General features: G+C 38.3%; 1 protein-coding gene across 1 annotated transcript in view; it reads right to left on the bottom strand.

The window, feature by feature from the left end:
- LOC150096378 (glutamyl aminopeptidase-like) overlaps positions 1-18,438 on the bottom strand; it is a 365,847-nt gene that overhangs the window by 37,595 nt on the left and 309,814 nt on the right. Inside the window, exon 15 of the mRNA XM_090409047.1 lies at positions 15,797-15,964. Within this exon, the coding sequence (XP_090265173.1) occupies positions 15,797-15,964 (168 nt within the window). The remainder of the gene's footprint in view (positions 1-15,796; positions 15,965-18,438) is intronic.

Genomic DNA, 18,438 nt, shown 5'->3' with positions numbered 1-18,438 from the left:
TTCCTTCCATTCCCTTGGGTACCTTTCCTGTAGCCAGACTTTCACTGAAAAGCCGGATCAAGGAAGCTATCAGTTCTTTAGCACATTCTTTCAAAACCCATGGTGAAATACTATCCAGTCCCACAGCTTTATTGGTATCCAGAGTACTCAGTATTTGGAACATACTCTCCTCTCCTCTAAACCCTGAACCTGCCTTATCCCTCTAGTATTAAAACCTTCTTCTACAGGATGAAATACTCCAATGAAGTGCTCATTGAACAACTTCATTATGTCCTCTGCTCTGTTCCCATTTTTATCACGCAATGTCATTCTTCCACAATCATTTCTCCTCCTGCTGTCCACATAGCTAAAAAATTTCCTAGGATTTTCTTTGGATCTTATCTCTTCTCATATTCCAGTTTTGCCTTCCTCACCATACTGGTCACTCTCCTGGCCTGCATCTTATATTCTTTGTGTATCTGCCCTCCACCCCTCTCCTTATATCTCTTCCATAATCTATTTTTCAACTGCAGTTCCTGTTTGATATTGTTCCAAGTGTAAGCATAAAAAGTTTGTGCATGAAGTTTCTTCATGACTAGTTGAGGATTTCATGAATTGTTGTGAAGAAATTTTATGTGCAAACTTTGTTTGATTACACATGGATAAAGGATTAAAAGAGAACATAATTACTTGGCATTCTTAATTTTAGAGAAAGAGAGTGTGACTGAAGCTATATCTAACTGGATCCTTAGAGTTAAGGAATAAATCATAGAGCAATTATTACTATTATTACTATTATTACGGGCAACTCCAGGGAGTCATTTGACTCATCGAGGGAGGCCCAAATCATATTCATCACAACTATTCGACATTCTTACAGTATCTATCATACCTTGCCTTAAACTCATTCACTGTCACAGCATCCACCACAGACTCAGGGAGTGCATTCCACTCATTCACTACTCTAAAAGTAAAGAACCCAGCTCTAACACCTTTACTAACCACACTTTTGCCCAGTTTCCATGGATGTCCCCTAGTCCTCCCACAACCAGCCCTGTTCTCAAAAATATCTTCTGAATTAATTTTATAGAAACCCTTCAGTAATTTGAATGTCTCAATCATATCTCCCCTCCTCCGCCTATCAACCAATTTTTGCAACCCACAAATCCTCAACCTGTTCTCATACGGTTCATTCCACAGACCTGCTATCATCTTGGTCACTCGCCTCTGGATCCTCTACACCTCCTCCCCATCAAGAAGAAACCTAGGTGACCAAATCTGAACACAGTAGTCAAGATGGGGTCTTATCAAGGCTCGATAGAGAGGAACAATAACCTGCTTGTCTCTGCTTGTCAACGTATTCCTCAGCAACCAAGTGATTTGATGAGCTGTTTTGGTCACTTTTGCAATGTGTCCCCTAAATTTCAATTCCTTATCTACCAACACTCCTAAATCTCGTGCCTCATCAATTTCCTGGAGCAGGGTTCCACCAATGCATTAATCTGCCGCCAATCTTTTCACCCCAAAATGCATAACCTTACATTTTGCCACATTAAACTGACATCCATTCTCCTTAGCCCAGACCTCCAATCTATCCAAATCATCCTGCAAAATTTTGACGTCATCTGCATTCACTATTGCCTTACCCAACTTCGCATCATCTGCAAACAAATGAACTGTTCCTCTCAGATCCTTTCCTATATCATTTATGAACAAATTAAACAGCAGTGGTCCAAGAACAGATCCTTGTGGTACACCACTAGTCACAGGCCGTCTTGTGGACTCTACTCCTGAGTAAACCACTCTCTGATATCTCTCTATCAACCCCTCCTATCCATCTCACCAACCCTATGTCCATTCCCATATGCTGCAATTTACTGATTAGAATTCCATGTGGTATCCTGTCAAAGGCCTTAGCAAGGTCCAGTAGAATCACTGTAAACCCATTACCCTTATCCAGCTCAGCCATCACTGTGTTATAATACGTGAGCAAGTTACTGAGGCATGACCTACCCTTCACAAAACCATGCTGCCCCCGATACAGTATCCCATTTTCTTCTATCCAATCTTGTATTTTCCTCTTGACTATTTTCTCTAAGACCTTGATAATGATTCCTGTTATGCTGATTGGCCGGTAATTTTCAACAGCAGCCTTGGAACCACCTTTGTGCAGTGGAACTATTTTCCCCTCTTTCCATCCCCTTGGGACTGACCCAGTCCTGAGGCTCAAATTAAACAAAATGGTCAAGGGCACTGACAATTCTTTGGCCACTTCATGTACGACACGAGCTGGTATACCATCCAATCCCACAGATGTATTGACATTGAGGTTCTGTAATAGACTAGTTACCTCTACTTCATTCATCACAATTCCAGTATAAGCTGTTGGTTCTTCCATTCCTGCAAAGTCACCACCTGGATGATATACTCTTGTAAAGTGCTCGCTCAGTAATTCCACAATATCGACTGATTCGGTTACTTCCCTACCCTCAGCATTTTTTAAGATCATTCTACCATGAGCATTTTTCCTTTTACTTGCAACATACTGAAAAAACTGTTTGGGATTCTCTTTAGCCTGCGTGGCCAATTTCCTTTCGTAATCTGCTTTTGCTTTTCTTACCACCCTTGTTACCATCCTGGCCTGAGCTTTATACTGTTCCTGCGCCTGATGGTCACCCTTCTCCTTAAATTCCCTCCACAGTTGTTTCTTTTTTTGCAGCTCAAGCTTAATAGTGTTATTTATCCATTTAACCCCTACTTGATTTATTATTCGGGCTCTTGGTATACAGTCAACCATTGCCTCCTGCAAGCAGTTCTTAACCACCTCCCATGCACTATCAACATCCAGCCCTTGCAGTTTTACATGCCATGGCATTGAGCCAAGCACATGCCTAAGCTTGTCATACTTACCAGCCCAGTAATTCCACATGTACCCTGTCTTAATTGTAAATTCGACTCCTTTAGCCACCTCCCAAGTCATGACTTTATGGTCACTCTCACCAATTGGTGGCAACATGGTCATGTTCGTTACGGCCACATTCTCAGTTGCAATTACTAGGTCCAGCACTCTCTGCCCCCTGGTATTTTCCAATACATGTTGCTGTAGATAGTTGTCCCTTAATAACTGCATAAAATCCAATTCCTTCCTCCCATGTGCCCTCTCCTCTTTCCAGTCAATGTTACCATAATTGAAATAACCCATAATAATTACCCTCCTTCCACTCATTTCTTCTATTTGCTTATGCATACTATCTCCACCATCCACTCCATCACCTGGTCTATAGCAGCACCCAATTGTATATTTTGTTCTGCTAGATTCTATCTCACACCAAACAGCCTCAAATGTGCTTTTTTCCCTATCCTGCAGTTTAACTTCTATACTCCTTGGCTGAAGCTCATCAGCTATCATCAATAACACTCCTCCCCCCTTTTTATTCACCCTGTCACTCCTGAACACGCTATACCCGTCGCATTCAATCCCACTAGCTTTATCATCTTCTGTCAGCCATGTTTCACTAATACCGACAACCTGTGGCCTGGAAGTGCCAACCATGGCCAAAAACTCTTCCTTCTTGTTCCTAATACTCCTGGCATTAGTGTACATGAATCGCAGAAGCCCATTTGTCCAATCCCTACTTTGATGCCTTATACTAACTATCCCATTCTGATTTGTTGTCCGTCGTACTCGCTCGGGCATAATATACTCATTCATACACTTAACTGCCCCCCTAAAGTCTGCATATCTACTCCCCCCCCTCTTAATAAATCTAGTTTCCCTGAGTCTGTACATCCACTTCCACATCATTCATCAACACTCTTTCAAGTCTCCGTACACCAACTCCATTCAAATGTAACCTATCCATCTTACATAAGTCCTTTCGCCCATCGAACTCATTCCACACATCCACAAATTCCACACCACTCTCCTTGCATAACCCACGCATAAAGTCATTGGCAATTATGGCCAATGACTTTATTCGTTGTCATACCGCGGTAAGATACTCACCATCCTAACTCTCTCACTCTTCTCTTTTGCTACCTCAAACAACTCCCTCACATTCTCTATCATTTCCATTTTGTCCTCTTTCAAATCATTCGTTCCTGCCATGATTATCATCTCTTTCACCCTCTGTTTTTGCAGTCGAATAGATTCGCTGACGTCCTTTATGTTTGCACCCGGCTGGTACGACTTCGTTAAACTCTCAATTATTACACCTCTTAATAGCGAATCCCCATACAGCACTCGCTCCTTCATTTTATTGACGTTTCCGAACATTCTATTATTTGCCGTCACAGACTTCCGCCGGTTATTTGTCGGTACGTTCAACACACATTTTTCCATATGCTCCAGTTGTCTTTTAGCTCTGTGTATCGCACCATTCAAAAGGACAATGTCGCTACTCGCATTTATCTCGCCATTTTCATTATTGATCAAATCATCCATTCTTTATGTGTTTCTACCTTCATTTACACTTTCAGCGACGCTCTCACATCTCTCATACACCTGGCACTACCACGCAATTCTCTAGCACACCGCCATTTTCTACATGCTGACTATCATTAACGATATCACTATCGACACACGAAACACGCTTGAAGTCCTCATTCTCTTTACACTTTCTACACATATTAACTCCACTGTCACTTTCTAACCAGACTCCCACCGCTCTTCGCAAGGCATACATCTCACAGACAGCACATTGCATAAATTCATTTACATCGAAACTCTTAAACAAACATGGCGACCTGGCCGTCATTTTTTTCTTTATCGGTGCCATGTGTACGCTATCTTTTCTTAAAAATAATAATTAAAATAACAGAAAACACATAAAAATTGCACAGACACACCAAGAAACAAAAGCAAACAATACTACTTAAAATTCTAGTAAAATATCTAATGTTAACACAAAATACTACTAATCTTTTCAGGAGCTCTCGACAAGCCGACGATCTAATCAGTGCGACACCAAGCGACCTATTGTCTATTTCTGAGGTATCTGACACTTTCTTACATTCCACACTCACTAAAATTATTCAGTTCCAGGGACAATCTTCCTTTTACTTTGCTGCATAGTGATAAATTCTTGGATTGTTCAATTAAATGGATAAATAATTAAAGCAAGAGATGCATAAAAAGAAAATGTTATGGAAATTATAACATGAGAAGAATGAGATGATGAGTGTTAGGAGCAGTATAAATCACAAACAAGGAGAGTGATGGTCTTGATGAGCAATGATTATGATTATGAACAGTCCAAGAGAATTTTATCACTATGCAGCAAAGTAAAAGGAAGATTGTCCCTGGAATTGAATAATTTTAGTGAGTGTGGAATGTAAGAAAGTGTCAGATACCTCAGAAATAGACAAATTTTTAAGTGTTCAATTTAGTAAAGTATTCTTTTCGATCCATTAGCACTCTAGATTTGAATTGCATTAAAAAATAAAGGTATATGAATTAGAGGTATTAAAGCTATTGCAAAAGCTTAATTCAGATAAAACAGTCAGGCTGGATGGAATACTGGGATGGGTGTTGAAGGAGTGTGCAAAACAGTTAGCTGTGCACCTTACTTGGTTGTACAATATGGGTCTCAGCCAGTAGCGCACTCAGGGTTTAATCTTGGTGGTGGTGGTGGGGGCTGAGTTGAGCAGATGATTTGAGAATACACACTACGCATCGCATATGACCTATAACTGAGCATCTGCAATGATTGCTAATTCATAGATAGTACAGAAATAAAGGACATGACACAACATAAATAAAAAAATGAATTTTAATTAGGAAAAGATTTTTTGACAAATTTTCTAGTTTTTTTTTCCCTTTTTTCTTTGGGGGAAGCCAGGCCCCCCCTCTGGGTGTGCTATTGAAAAATAGCACACCTGGGGGGGGGGCTTAAATCTGTACTGATTTCAGCACATACACAATTTCTAATGAGTCGAAAGAGGACAAGATGATTCATTAAAAGAATGGAAGTAGGGGCTGATTCAGCCAATTATAGACAACCTGTACATCTGGATTAGTCATTATGGTAATGAAAACCTGGTTAAGGGCTGCATGAATAGTTGAAGTTCCCATCCCCAGAAAATGGGATGAAAACCAGGCTTTTAACACTGATAGGAGAGTGGCTGACTCTCTGGTTTCAAAATCGTGATACCAGACACTTGAAACTCTGGTACTCAAAACACTCTTTATTTAGTACTAGCAAAATATATTCAAAATTGTAATGCTAGTAATAACAGGATGGGAAGTCCTAATTGAAGACAAATAAGTGAAGGTGAGAAAATTCCAAGAGAGGATCACTTCCAGGTGCCTGAACTTCCATACTTCCTTTTGACTTTGCTACTAGTTACTGAGATCTGGATTACAGATCAGTGATGTATTTGAACAAATAGTCTCAGGGCTCTCATGAGAACCAATAGTTTGAGGCAGCAGTTGATTTGCAGTCAGTGAAACCTAATCGAGGGACTAATAAAAGGTGAATATACAGACCTGGAGAGAGTTCATGTCTTATAAGTAGTGCAAACCAAGGCAATTCCCATGCTGAAGATTATATTCTCATAAACTCTCCAGCAAAATTCAAAACTTCTGTGTCTCAATTTATTTTGCTATAAAAAAGATGACGAATTTTTAATATTCTCATTATGTAGTATTTAGGAAGTATTTATTTTCATTGGATAAATGTCAACAAGCATCCACCAGTTTCTACCATCACAACAGATACTGGAAGAATCACAGAGAATCCCAATAATATCCTCCTGCACACCTTACAGTACTATCAAAACATACAAAGATAATGTGATATCCATTGATACCACTAGCAAAATCCTATTTGATGTGAAATGATCCTCATCCTTTGGTATGCCTCGATGCTTCCTATCATGCGACATGATTTCCCAAAAGCCTGCAGCTCTCTAGAAAAAAGACAAATCTCTCCTGGAACAGACAGACTTACATTCGATCTTGGAATTTGGGAAACAGGTTTAACAGATAGACATTATTAAATCTGCATTTCCTATGGCTGTGCCTGAGAGTATATATGAAGAACCTCGACCCTTCCCAGGAAAGAAGACCTGGTGTCGATCTGTTCCATACAAACCAGTAATGCATGACACCATGGAGAATGTGGCAATGCCCTTCTCACATCTACCATCATAGATAAATTCAAAACAGAATTATCAGAGAGGTGTCTCTTCTGTGACCAAAGCAGAATCTTTGTGCACATCTTCCTTGAATGATCTGTAAATAAAAATTATCCATTTACAAAAATGGGCATATCAAAGCATTATAAAGAGAATCACAATTATAAAGAGAAATAACAATTATCTTTACCCCATTTGACTGTATGTTTTTCAACATCCAGATGATTCTTTCTGTTTTCTTTTACAATATTATTATCGACCTCTCTTGGTAGTCCAAGGAAACAATGAAGGAGGGCACTGTTAGTCAATGATACCTAAATACCTATCATATCACTCCTCAATTTATCAAAGATGTACTCACAACTTCTAACATTAGCCTATTCCGCACACACGCATGCACGCACGCACGCACACATGCATGCACACCATGCAATTAACCTGGACCACACATGCTTTCTAGCTGCACCCTTAATTATAATAATACATCACAGTATAAACCTTTTTCTATGATGAAATTTATTTTCTGATGTTGGCTGTTAAAATTTGCCAGAAATGTATCTAATGTGTCTGGATGATGAAGCCAAACAGCAAATCTACCATCAACATAGTGCAGCAAAAAAAAAGTAACTGTTTCCCCTTACCAGAAACACTAGTGACATGACTTCCTAATGGTTCATTATCCTTCTCTATTTACAGAAAATCCACTCATACAAAAAGATATTTGTATCTTTTTTTTGTATGAGTGCAGTGCTTGAATGTTTCGAACTGTGTCAGTTTCAAGGGCTGCCATTAGAATTGTTTGAAAATTATCCACTTCTGGATCTTTTCATTTGTCTCCCATCTCCTTAGAATCCAGGTTACTATATCTGTGCAGAGGGCTTTCAAGAACACAAAAATCACCTTCACGATCATCTGTACAACGAGTCAGGATTGGCAGACCATGCTGTGGATATACCTTTGTGTAGAATCAGATGGAGGAAAACATCTATATTACATAGAAGTTGTTAAAGGTCTGAGAGACTATTTTTAGAATCAGAATCAGCATCAGCTATGAAGTACTCTCTCCAAACCTAAACAAATACGGTTGTATTAATTTACCAAAGATCCGTGAGACTATCATTTTTAAGACATGATAGTCTGACTTCTCAAAATTAACTTTATGGTTATTCAACCCATAGAAGGTGTCATGTAAGGACATTGGTGTTGTGTTTTCAGTTACAATTTAAATTGTTTTCTACAATTATTTAGTTCAGTGCTGTGTGTGTCTTCACAGTTATAATTATGTCCTGATGATGCTAAGTAGAACACCAGCAAAATGGTGAATAACAAAGATGGTTTCAGGACTGTACAATGTTAGTTATGAGGATCGGCTGAGGGAATGTGGACTGCAGAGTTTGGTGGATAGAAGAAGGAGAGGTGATATGATTGAGACTTTTAAACTGTTGAGAGGTGGTTACAGGGTTGACACTGGGGAGTTCTTTTGCTTGGTTGAACAGCAGGAAGGAGTAATGATAAGGGGCCATCCCTGGAAGTTACGAAAGGAAACTATGAGCAATAGGATGCATTTCTTTGCATGGAGGATGGTTGAGCCATGGAATGCATTGCCTGATAGAGTGGTGAGAGTGAGAACGGTCAATAAGTTTAAGAAGTGGTATGATAGACTTTGTGTTTCCTAGGGAGGACCTCCTGCAATGAGTCTTTTGACTCCATGGAGGCCTGAACAATAATAATAATAATAATAATAATAATTAGTGATTTAAGAAATGTGTTTTTCCTTTCTGGGTGTTATTTATATCGTGCAGCATTATATGAATAATCAATGACACCTAAGCCTTTTTATATGCATACACCTTTAGTCATTTTTCCAGTGATGTACTAACATCACTGGAAAATATTCTACTTGCATTAGCCATAAAATGAAAAATCTCATTAGAATCTATATTGTACGAATATTCCCTTAGCACCCTAACTTGTTTGTTTCTATCATATCTCCTCTTTTACATATATACCTCAAACTTCAAAGACCATATTCCCTCAGTCAATCCTCATATATACAGTTCATAGTCTAGTTATCATCTTGATTATCCACTTCTGGATCTTATCATTTGTCTCCCATCTCCTTAGAATCCAGGCAACCTATATCTGTGCAGAGTAGCCAGTGTGGTCTTACCAAATAAATGCAAAGTGTAAGAATAACTTCCTTTTTCATATCAAAGGATTGTAAAGTCAAAGATTAACTCTCTAAAGATTAACTGCCACATGATAAGCTAATATTTAAGTTGCAACACATGGGTCTAGATGTCAGATTGATCAAGATTGGCTGTCTGATAGGTATCAGAGAGGTGTGTATGGTGGAGCAGTTTCAAGGGGACAGAAGGTTACAAGTGGGTCCCCACAGGGCTCAGTACTAGGACCTATATTGTTTAAGCTTTATATCAATAACATTGCCAGTGGATTGCAAGGGGATATTCAGTTGTTTGCAGATGATGTGAAGCTGGGAAGGATTATTAGTAATAGTGCAGATGTGGTAACCCTGCAAGAGGATTTGAATAAACTAGATAGATGGGCAAATGAATGGGGGTTTCAGTTAATGCAGCAAAATGTAAGGTCTTGAGGTTTGGGAAATATCGATGGGATGCTGCATACTCTATGGGAGGAGTTATACTGGAGGAAGTTGGGGAGACAAGAGATCTGGGGTTGATGATTGATAGAAACCTGAAGTTTAGGGGACATATTGCAAAGGTGGTGAAGGTAACACAGAGGATTGCTGCAATTATGAGAAGGACTCTGACCTGCAGAGATAATAGGGTTATCATTCTGTTGTATAAGTCTCTGATCAGATCACACTTGGACTATTGTTCTCAGATTTGGTCCCCAGGATTTGAAGGGGATAAATTAACTGTGGAAAAGATACAAAGACGGATGACAAAGATGGTCTCAGGACTGTACAAGGATAGTTATGAGAATCGGCTGAGGGAATGTGGATTGCAGAGTTTGGCAGATAGAAGAAGGAGAGGTGATATGATTGAGACTTTTAAACTGTTGAGAGGTGGTTACAGGGTCGACACTGGGAAGTTCTTTCACTTGGTTGAACAGCGAGAAGGAGTGATGACAAGAGGCCATCCCTGGAAGTTACGAAAGGAAACTGCGAGCAAGAGGGTGAGGAGTGGTTTCTTTGCATGGAGGGTGGTTGAGCCGTGGAATGCATTACCTGATAGAGTGGTGAGGGCGAGAACGGTCAGTGAGTTTAAGGAGTGGTATGATAGACTTTGTGTTTCTTAGGGGGGAACCTCCCCTCGATGAGTCTTGACAGACTTTATGTTCTTAGGAAGGACCTCCCACGATGAGTCTTTTGACTCCATGGAGGCCTGAATAATAATAATAATAATAATAATAATAATAATAATAATAATAAAAGATTAACTCTCTTTTTCTTACATTTTATTGTTCTCATCAACTGTACAGTTATTTGATTTGGTTACTTGGCCACCTTAACAATATGACTCCTAACTTGAACTCGCTACTGCTTTAACTCACAAATCTCCAGCTTCACTGACTTCTTCCAGCAAATTTGCATTAATACAATACTCTATATGCAATGTCTTTTGTCTATCATCTATGTCCCTTATCATTTTCTCCACATTAGCTTCAACAATAAATAATACTATATTCTCATGATCATCTCCAATATCATTAACATATTATAAATTGAACAATGGCCCAAATACAGAGCACTATTTAAAACTGTTAAATCCTCTTCTTTTAGATTCAGCACTTAGATGAGTAGAGGGAAGGATTTTTTTAATAATTTTAATGGGATTTGTCACAGATCAGTAATGTAGTATGGAGGGATTAACACTTTCCTTGGTGAATGGAAGATAGATATAAGGTGATAAGACTGTGGCTACAAATTATAGGCCAATCTACATATCAGGAATTGTAGTGAAGTTACTAGAGAGATTGGTGAGAAGTAGGATACAGAAATGGATGGATAACAGCAGTATTCTCTGTGATTATCAGCATGGGTTTGTTAAAGGGAGATCATATTTTACTAACTTACTTATGTACTCTAACAGGGTGACAAATGCATTGGACAAGGGAGATGCATATACAGTGGTATATTTAGATTTTGCAAGAATCTTTTGATAGACTGCCACATGACAAGCTGTTAAATAAATTAAAATGGATGGATTGGAACAGGCCTCTGAGTTGGATTGGTGACTGGCTGCCAGATAGGTATCAGAATATTGTATATGGGAGGGCAGTATCTCGAAAGAGAAAGGTCACTAGTGGTGTACTACAGGGATCAGTTTTGGAACCACTATTGTTCAATTTGTATATTACTGTAAATTGTACAGAGCAATGCAGAGTCAAACAGTTGTTATGGTGTTACAGGAGGACTTGAATAGATTGCATGAATGGGCAGGTAGGTGGATCTATCAGTTCAATGCTGCAGAGTGTAAGGTTTTGAAATTTGGAAAGCAATGATGGGATGCAAAGTACACACTTGGTGGGGAAACTTTAAAGGAGGCAGAGAAGATGTGAGATCTGGGAGTGGTAATGGAAAAGGAGATGAAATTCAGGGGTAACATTGCACAAGTTTTGAAGACATCACATTAGATAATGGCAATGATACAGAGGACACTGATGTGCAGAAATAAAGAGGTTATGATGCCGTTGTATAAGATCTTGATCAAGCCTAATATGGATTAATGTGAACAGATTTGGCCAAGTTTATATCATGATGATAAATGAGGGTAGTGTTATCCATGAGAGTCAACATGGATTTGTGAAGGGGCGCTGTTGTTTTAGCAATATGCTAGCCTTTTATAATAATGTTACAAGAGCATTAGATGAGGGAAAGGCATATACTGCAATTTTCTTAGACTTAGCAAAAGCATTTGACAGGGTGCCACATGATAAGCTGATATTTAAGTTGCAGCACATGGATCTGGATGTCAGATTGATCAACTGGATTCAGGATTGGCTGTCTGATAGATATCAGAGAGTTGTGTATGGTGGGACAGTTTTAAGGAGGCAGAGGGTTACAAGTGGGGTCCCACAGGGTTCAGTACTGGGACCTATATTGTTTAACATTTATATCAATGACATTGTCAGGGAATTGCAAGGGGATATTCAGTTGTTTGTGGATGATGCAAAGCTAGGAAGGATTATTAGTAATAGTGCAAATGTGGCAGCCCTGCAGGAGGATTCGAATAAGCTAGATAGATGGGTGAATGAATGGGGATGACAGTTTGATGCAGCAAAATGAAAAGTCTTGAGGTTTATGACACATCGATGGGATGCTGCATACTCTATGGGAGGAGTTATACTGGAGGAAGTTGGGGAGACAAGAGATCTGGGGTTGATGATTGATAGAAACCTGAAATTTAGGGGACATATTGCAAAGGTGGTGAAGGTAACACAGAGGATTGCTGCAATAATGAGAAGGACACTGACCTGCAGAGATAAAAGGGTTATCATTCCGTTGTATAAGTCTCTGATCAGACCACACTTAGACTATTGTTCTCAGATTTGGTCCCCAGGATTTGAAGGGGATAAATTAACTGTGGAAAGGGTACAAAGGCATATAACAAAGATGGTTTCAGGACTGTACAATGTTAGTTATGAGGATCGGCTGAGGGAATGTGGACTGCAGAGTTTGGTGGATAGAAGGAGAGGTGATATGATTGAGATTTTTAAAGTGTTGAGAGGTGGTTACAGGGTTGACACTGGGGAGTTCTTTCGCTTGGTTGAACAGCGGGAAGGAGTAATGACAAGAGGCCATCCCTGGAAGTTACGAAAGGAAACTGTGTGCAAGAGGGTAAGGAGTGGTTTCTTTGCATGGAGGGTGGTTGAACCATGGAATGCATTGCCTGATGGAGTGGTGAGAGTGCGAACGGTCAATGAGTTTAAGGAGTGGTATGATAGACTTTGTGTTTCTTGGGGGGGGGGGACCTCCCCTCGATGAGTCTTGATAGACTGTGTTTCTTAGGAAGGGCCTTCCACGATGAGTCTTTTGACTCCATGGAGGCCTGAATAATAATAATAATGATGATGATGATATGTTAGAAGAGTCCAAAGAAGATTCACAAAGGTGGTCAATGGTCAATAATTAGAAATTATGGACTTCCCAACTGTGTTTTGTATAACTCTTTTAATTTCCCGACGTTTAGACCTTCATATTAAGATCATCATCTGGAGCATATACAAATATACAGGACAAGCTGAGTTACATTATATACAGTAAGCTAGAGAAACAAAGCTGAGTTACATTACACACAGTAAGCTAGAGAAAGAATGATTGTTTCTCTAGCTTACTGTATAATGTAACTCAGCTTGTCCTGTATATTTGTATATGCTCCAGATGATGATCTTAATATGAAGATTGAAATGTTGGTTAGCCTAGTGGCTTTGCGCTTCGCAACCATATGCCTGGGGAAGGAGTGTCCTAGGTTCGATTCCCGTCGGAGACGTGAGGAGCTGAAGGATCTTCCTCAGCCATAGCCAAGTTAGCCGGTCTTGGGCGCGGGCAGTAGGGTTTTTCCGCCAGTTTATCTGGTGTTTTTCATCCCGCAAGCAGGCAAACCGGCCCCTTGAACACACAGGGATACAGCCAAGAATACCTTGAGGCATAGGAGTGACCATTCTATCCTCGTATTTCGGTTACGAAATCCAAGCATGCTTGGAAGGTTGTGGGCCTTAAAGGCCTGTTAAAACCATTGGGATAGATAGATTTATAATATGGTTGTAAAGTCCATAATTTCTAATATGAATGCGGATCACCGTACAACACTAAAAGAAAGGTAGTCAGTGGTCTTTGGAATTTGGAGTATGACGACAGATTGAGAGTATGTAAATTGCAAAGCTTTGCGAATAGGAGGAGGGGTGGAGATATGACTGAGACAAATAAGATAGTCAGGGGTTGTTTTCAAATTGGCACAGAAGAGACTTTCATAGAATGGGAGTGGGTTTCTGACCATGGGTAATATCTGACCATGGAGGTCAGATATTAATATTATTATTATTATTATGGAGGTCAGATATTAATATTATTATTATTATTATTAATATCTGACCTCTATGGCATCAGAAACCCACTCCCATTCTATGAAAGTCTCTTCTGTGTCAATTTGAAAACAACCCCTGACTATCTTATATGTCTCAGTCATATCCCCACCCTCCTCCTATTCACAAGGCTTTGCAATTTACATTCTCTCAATCTGTCGTCATACTCCAAATTCCAAAGACCACTGACTACCTTTCTTTTAGTGTTGAACAGTGATCAGCATTCATATTAGAAATTATGGCCTTTATAACCTTGTTATAAATAACTCTTTTAATTTCTTGACGTTTCGATCTTCATATTAAGATCATCATCTGGAGCATATATGTACTGACATGTACATAAACAAACAATTAGCTTTAATTAAAGTGAACTATCTGACATCAAAATATACTGCATGCATGCAGTTCTTAGCAATTAATGATGTTCTAGGTACTGACAGAGTGTAGCCTCTCATGTTTTCTTTTTCTTTTGACAGACTTCAAATGACCAAAATCAGCACAGGTATCTAGTTCACATATAGCATTGCCTTCCTATATGAACAGTTATAATCCAGCAATACATTTTCTAGAATCTCAGGTATCCACTCGAGAGTGTCGCTCTCATCACTTTCTGATTCTAATGTTCCTCAATGTTTTACTACAGTTTACTCCATAATTTCATTCTCAAAATTTTCATTTTCATTATAGGATTGAAGAATATCATCAATGGATAAACTCTTCATAGGGTCTGATTTGGTTTACAGCTAATTATAAATCATTTTCACTGTTGGTTGTATTTGACATATTGATGATAAAATGATTAAAAACTACAGTGAACAAGACAATTTTGGATGGGTCTATTGCTTATTCCTACCCAACTATTGGCCATACACAGTACTACTTGTAAAAGATTAACTTTTGCATTGATCTCCTCTGTAACAATTGCTGTGAACCAGTAAAATTTTCTTGATTTCCATTGTAATTCTTTGTCCCAACTGAAGCCAATTTTTAAAAAATGCAGATATCATCCACACATGTTTGTTGACAACATGGCAGTGAACTGCTAAGCTCTCAATTCTAATCTCTTGAAAGCATTGAGACCTGGACTTTTTCCCAATAGCTAATAGCTTTTCTTTAACAGTTCCTGATATGTTTGAACAGCATAACACCATTACACAATCATTGCTTTATTTGATCCAGTGTGCCTGTTTATAATACAGGGAACCATCCAGTATGGTACAATAAAATAGCTCCATTTTATTGTACCACATATCAGCATTGTAGATATCATCAGCACTAAAGTTTTAAAGTAAGACTACATAATTTTTCTAAAAATGGGTAGAAGGTAGGTACTGGCTGGCCAAATTAAATGGTATTGTGTCCCAAATAACCAAAGAAAATTCTTGTTGTATTCTCATTTTGATTTTGTTCTTCTAGACTTGTCCCAATAAAATGGCTCTGTCATTTAACCATTGAACCAATTAACTGGAATCTACTGCAATAATTTAGCTTGGAATCTTGAAGTTAAGAGAAAAAGAGCAAAGACATAAATGATACTTTTTTAATATTCATTTTCTGTTATCTAAAACAATTCAAATATCAAAATAAAAACACACTTAAATGTAATGCTTACTTGGATAATATATTCACATCTTGTGTTAGGCCAAGAGCAGTTAATAACAGATGCTTTTCAGATGGCAACTGAGCATCTTTATATTTCATCCAGCAAAATTTCCATTCCTTGATACCTCCATATCTTATACCAGCAGAATATACAATGCCTTTCAAGTAAGAAGGAATTCTAATTTAAAAAAAAAAAAATGTTATTCAATTAGTTATTAAATTGTGTAAAATATATCAAGATTACATTGAAACATTAATTAAATTGCTTTCTTAATGTTTTTTTTTTTAATTTTTGGTAAAAAAATAGAGTCAAACAACATATAAGATCTTTATTCCACACTCTTCTTAGAAGAAAAGTTCAGATCAGATTTTCCTTTCAGAGGAAAGCACAAAGTGTTCTTTTATAAACTAATAAACATTCAACACATGTAACAGCTATCAGTATGTTAGACAGTATGCCAGAGATATCTCTAGGAAATAATAAATTTAGTTTAATCCTTTATCCAAGTGTGAGCAAACAAAGTTTGCACCTGAAAATATCTTCAGGACTGGGGTAAGGTAGTACAACACTGGGCACCTCGTAGCAAAGGTGGACCAAGCTAACATCACTCCTATCTCAGTATCTCCCATAATGCCAAACACATCTCCTTGCAAACATGTATAATGCTATGCATTAAGGGAAGGGCCACTACCCAGACTAGTTTCGACCTTTATTATTATTATTCGTGACACCTTCAAGGAGTCCGAAGACTCATCGCAGGAGGACACCTAAAACTGTCTCAACCACTACACCGAACCTCTACTACAAATCATCTCCATCAATGCCATTTACTGCCCACCTCCATCACTACCACAACTAGTATTTTTTTTTTAAATTGCCTGTGTTCTGAAGGGCCGATTTGTCTGTATGTTATTAAATTGTGGTCTTAGGAGTTGCCAAAAGATGTGCCACCTTTTTATTAAATTACTCTGGATTTAGAGAAAAATGTTGAAAGTTTATTTTTCACTTGGTTAGACTATAATAAATTTAGTTTAATCCTTTATCCAAGTGTGAGCAAACAAAGTTTGCACCTGAACATATATTCAGGACTGGAGTAAGGTAGTACAACACTGGGTAACTCGTAGCAAAAGCCGACCAAGCTAACATCACTCCTATCTCAGTATCTCCCATAATGCAAAACACGTCTCCTTGCAGATATGTATAATGTTATGCATTAAGGGAAGGGCCACTACCCAGACTAGTTTCGACCTTTATTGAGGTCTCTTCAGTGGGAGCCAGGCCCACTTTGCTATGAGTTGCTCGGTGTTGTACTGCCTTACCGAAGTCCTGAAGATATTTTCAGGTGCAAACTTTGTTTGCTCACCCTTGGATAAAGCATTAAACTAAATTTATTATAGTCTAACCAAGTGAAAAATAAACTTTCAACATCTTTCTCTAAATCCAGAGTAATTTAATAAAAAGGTGGCACACCTTTTTGCAACTCCTATAAGTAAAGATGACCTTGCCATTGCTTCTGCCTGGTATCTCCACTTCTGGGCCTGGCTCCCACTGAAGAGACCTCAATAAAGGTTGAAACTAGTCTGGATAGTGGCCCTTCCCTTAATGCATAACATTATACATATCTGCAAGGAGATGTGTTTTGCATTATGGAAGATACTGAGATAAGAGTAATGTTAGCTTGGTCCACCTTTGCTACGATTTGCACGGTGTTGTACTACCTTACCCCAGTCCTGAAGATATTTTCATGCGTAAACTTTGTTTGCTCACACTTGGATAAAGGATTAAACTAAATTTATTATAGTCTAACCAAGTGAAAAATAAACTTTCGATATCTCTAGGAAACTTTCAGCTAGTTTTTTTCAAGAACGAAAAATAAATACTGTGGAAATATGGTGGAAGGCTGGACTGAGAATCAAATACAACTTCTAATATGAACTACAGTAATATACTGTTTATCCGACCTTTGAAATAGCAATCCCTCAAAGATTCATACCTCAGTACAACTGACCCCTGAAACTGCACTTTCCTGTGATGCAACAGTACTCCAGTGCAGACAACCGAATTTAATTGCATTTTTGTTTGTTCCCTTAAAACTAAGTATGCTTATTATTATATAGACACATGTAAAAGCATGCTAAGCTGCAAGTCTTTTGACTCCATGGAGGCGTGAATAATAATAATAATAATAATAATAATAATGATATGTTAGAAAGAGTCCAAAGAAGATTCACAAAGGTGGTCAGTGGTCCATCTTTGTGAATCTTAAATGGGTAATATAACGGGAAAAAACATAACATTGTTAGGTTTTAAAAAAAGTATGGTGCCTTAAATGAATTTGTCATTTTTCTTTAGAATGGCATCCTAATGTGGTTTCTTGTTTGCATTTACTTGGCTGTCAATGTTTATTCTTCTTTTAATCAATTTACTATTTTAGTGTAGACTCTCGTGTTTGCTTTTAGTTGGCTAAGAAATATCGATGTTTATTCTGACATTCTAAATTTAGCATAAACAATGATTACAAGCATTTATACATGTGGTTTATTTTTGCCATTTGTGTGTCATGTTATGTGAAGAAATTTCATAGCGCATACTTTGCTTGCTGTAAGTTAAAATCTGGCTGTTATTCCTTTCTAAATTGAGTTCATTAATTT

Source organism: Typopeltis vanoorti, chromosome 19 (assembly GCF_054136105.1).
Source record: "Typopeltis vanoorti isolate ZY-2024b chromosome 19, IOZ_Tvanoo_1.0, whole genome shotgun sequence".
Classification (NCBI taxonomy): domain Eukaryota; kingdom Metazoa; phylum Arthropoda; class Arachnida; order Uropygi; family Thelyphonidae; genus Typopeltis; species Typopeltis vanoorti.
Note: the sequence above shows the minus strand (reverse complement) of the source record. Positions and strands in the feature narration are given on the sequence as shown.